At 23.3% G+C, this 2,295-nt stretch overlaps 2 protein-coding genes across 2 annotated transcripts; both read left to right on the top strand.

The window, feature by feature from the left end:
* Positions 1–555: 555 nt before the first annotated feature.
* SAMD00019534_126860 (hypothetical protein) lies at positions 556–738 on the top strand (the record flags this gene model as incomplete). Its single annotated transcript, XM_012892089.1, has 1 exon — positions 556–738. A coding segment is annotated over one exon (183 nt), but the record flags the coding sequence as incomplete, so codon positions are not given.
* Positions 739–1,149: 411 nt separating this feature from the next.
* SAMD00019534_126850 (hypothetical protein) lies at positions 1,150–2,292 on the top strand (the record flags this gene model as incomplete). Its single annotated transcript, XM_012892088.1, has 1 exon — positions 1,150–2,292. A coding segment is annotated over one exon (1,143 nt), but the record flags the coding sequence as incomplete, so codon positions are not given.
* Positions 2,293–2,295: the final 3 nt, after the last annotated feature.

The following is a 2,295-nucleotide window of genomic DNA, read 5'->3' as shown; positions in this document are numbered from 1 at the left end:
CCCCGTCACTGAAGCACCCCTTTGGAGCTATACCATCATCATCACAACAACCGACACCGAAGAAAGAAAGCCTATAGATGTTTATACATATAAGGAGTTAATATGTACAATGGTTCGCTTATGTTATTTATGCTTAATTAAAAGATGGCGTTTCTTATTTATTCCTTTTAATAATTTAATGTTATATCAAAATATTTTTAGCTTTGATAATATTAAATTAAAGTTTTGTGTTTATATGGTTTTAGTGTTGTTTATGAATATAACATATTTAAGTATTATATTTTTTTATGATACAATTTTATATAATTATATTATGAATATTAAATTAGGTGATATTTTGAATTATTTTTATGGTTGATCTTTTAGTATAAGATGCGAGATTTAAGTATAATTAAAAAAATTGAGAAAAGTAGAAAAAAAAAAAAGATAATAAGAAATTTAACATTTTATGTAAATAAACAAAAGCCGTTTAAGTTAAAGATGTTAAAGAAGTTTTCTATATTTTATTATGGTATGTATTTTAAATATAAATATAGAAATATATACAAAATAAGGCGTAAGAGTTATTTACATCTAAGTAAAGTAAATGATTATTTATTGAATGATGATTTTTTTCGTAAATTAAGACGGAGAAAAAGTTTAAAAAGAAAGAAAATAAGTCATTTTTTAAATTCCAGTTCTCTTCAAAGAAATAGTAAACTTCAAAGTTTAAAGAGAACTGCAATCTTAAAAAATTTAAGAAAAAAAAAGCGATTATTATTTTTACAAGGTAATCAAGAGAGCAATTTACTTTATCGTATATTTCAACGTAAATTACGTAAATATAAGAAAAAAGGTAAATTAAAAAAAATACAAAGAATTTTCTTAAATAAGTATCTAATAAAAGATAAATGTCAAAAGCGTATTACAAAAGCTCCAAGTTATTTGAATATTTACGAAGATTTTAATAAAGGTATTCATACAAAAATAGAGAATGTTTCCGGAGAGTTTAGAATTAAGAAGCTTGTAAAAACTTCTTTTAATTATTTTCTACAGAAAGTCTATACAATAAATACGTCTTTAAAGTTCTTGCATAATTTGCGCAGTTCACGAATATTGGCATATGCACGTAAGCGTTACTTACGTGTGCGTTATAAACGTAGACGTTCTATGAAGCATAATAAGAAATTAAGAAGAGTTCGTAAGAGTCATCGTGGTAATTTTAGATTAAGAATTCAAAAGTCTTTTGAAGATTATAGGAAAAACCAAGTTTCATATAAAATATTATTTCGTTTATATCGTAGTTTTAAACGAAATAATATAAAGATGAAATTTCCTTTAAAAAATGTAATTAAGAAACATAAAGTACGAAAGAATAAATTTAAAGCACGCCGTACTAAATCTTATTCTTTTTATTTTTCGAAATTAGTAGGCTTAAACAGTTTTTTTAAGAATCGCCTGATTTTTAAAAAGAACATATTTAATTTTAATAAACGTAATGTTAAAGTATTCTTAAAAAGACTTTTTCTTAATAGAAAAATTTTTAAGTTGAAGAAGCGTGCTATTAGGAACTTTAAACTTAAGAACTTAAAAAAGAAATTAAAATGGAAGTTATTTTTACGTAAATCTTTTATCAAAGTCTTTGGGTTTTATTTAAAGAAATCATTACAAAAAGGTAAAGGTATTACAGTGGCATTAAAGGAAGAAACTTTAAAGTCATATTTGAATTATCTTATTTTAAAACGTAAATCGAAAGGAAGTAGTAATATTGATTTAGAGCTTTTTAAGTTTTTAAGCTTAATACAATTAAGAGCTGCTCTTAATTGTATTAAAGATTTTAAAAACCTAAATTATATTCTTCCCTTAGTTTCTTTTAAGCTAATTCTTGAACGCTTTTTAAAAATCAATACCTTAATGTCTTTAAATGAGGATTTTAGTACTTTTAACCATTTAAGTTTTAAAATGATTAATCATTTGTTAAAATTTAAATGGTTAAAAAATAAGTTATATAAGCGATTAAAATATAATTTATTACAAAAAGTAAAAGAACATAGAGTGGTGGAACGAAAAAATAATTTGTGTATTATTTTACCAAAAACTAATTATGATTACATTGAAATGAATCATTACTTTAAAATTTATCGTAAATTACGAAATAAATTACGTAAAAGGGGGCGTAAACGACGATCCATGTATTTACTTTTTAATAAATTGACAGATATATTTAATTATAAGGTTCGTAAATTACGTGCGTCACGCTATTATATAAGTATTCAAAAAACAAGATTACCGCAGGTAGGCTTATTTATGATWAAW

Source organism: Acytostelium subglobosum (genome assembly GCF_000787575.1).
Source record: "Acytostelium subglobosum LB1 DNA, scaffold: scaffold106, whole genome shotgun sequence".
NCBI classification, from domain to species: domain Eukaryota; phylum Evosea; class Eumycetozoa; order Acytosteliales; family Acytosteliaceae; genus Acytostelium; species Acytostelium subglobosum.
This window is presented reverse-complemented; position numbering and strand designations above follow the sequence as displayed.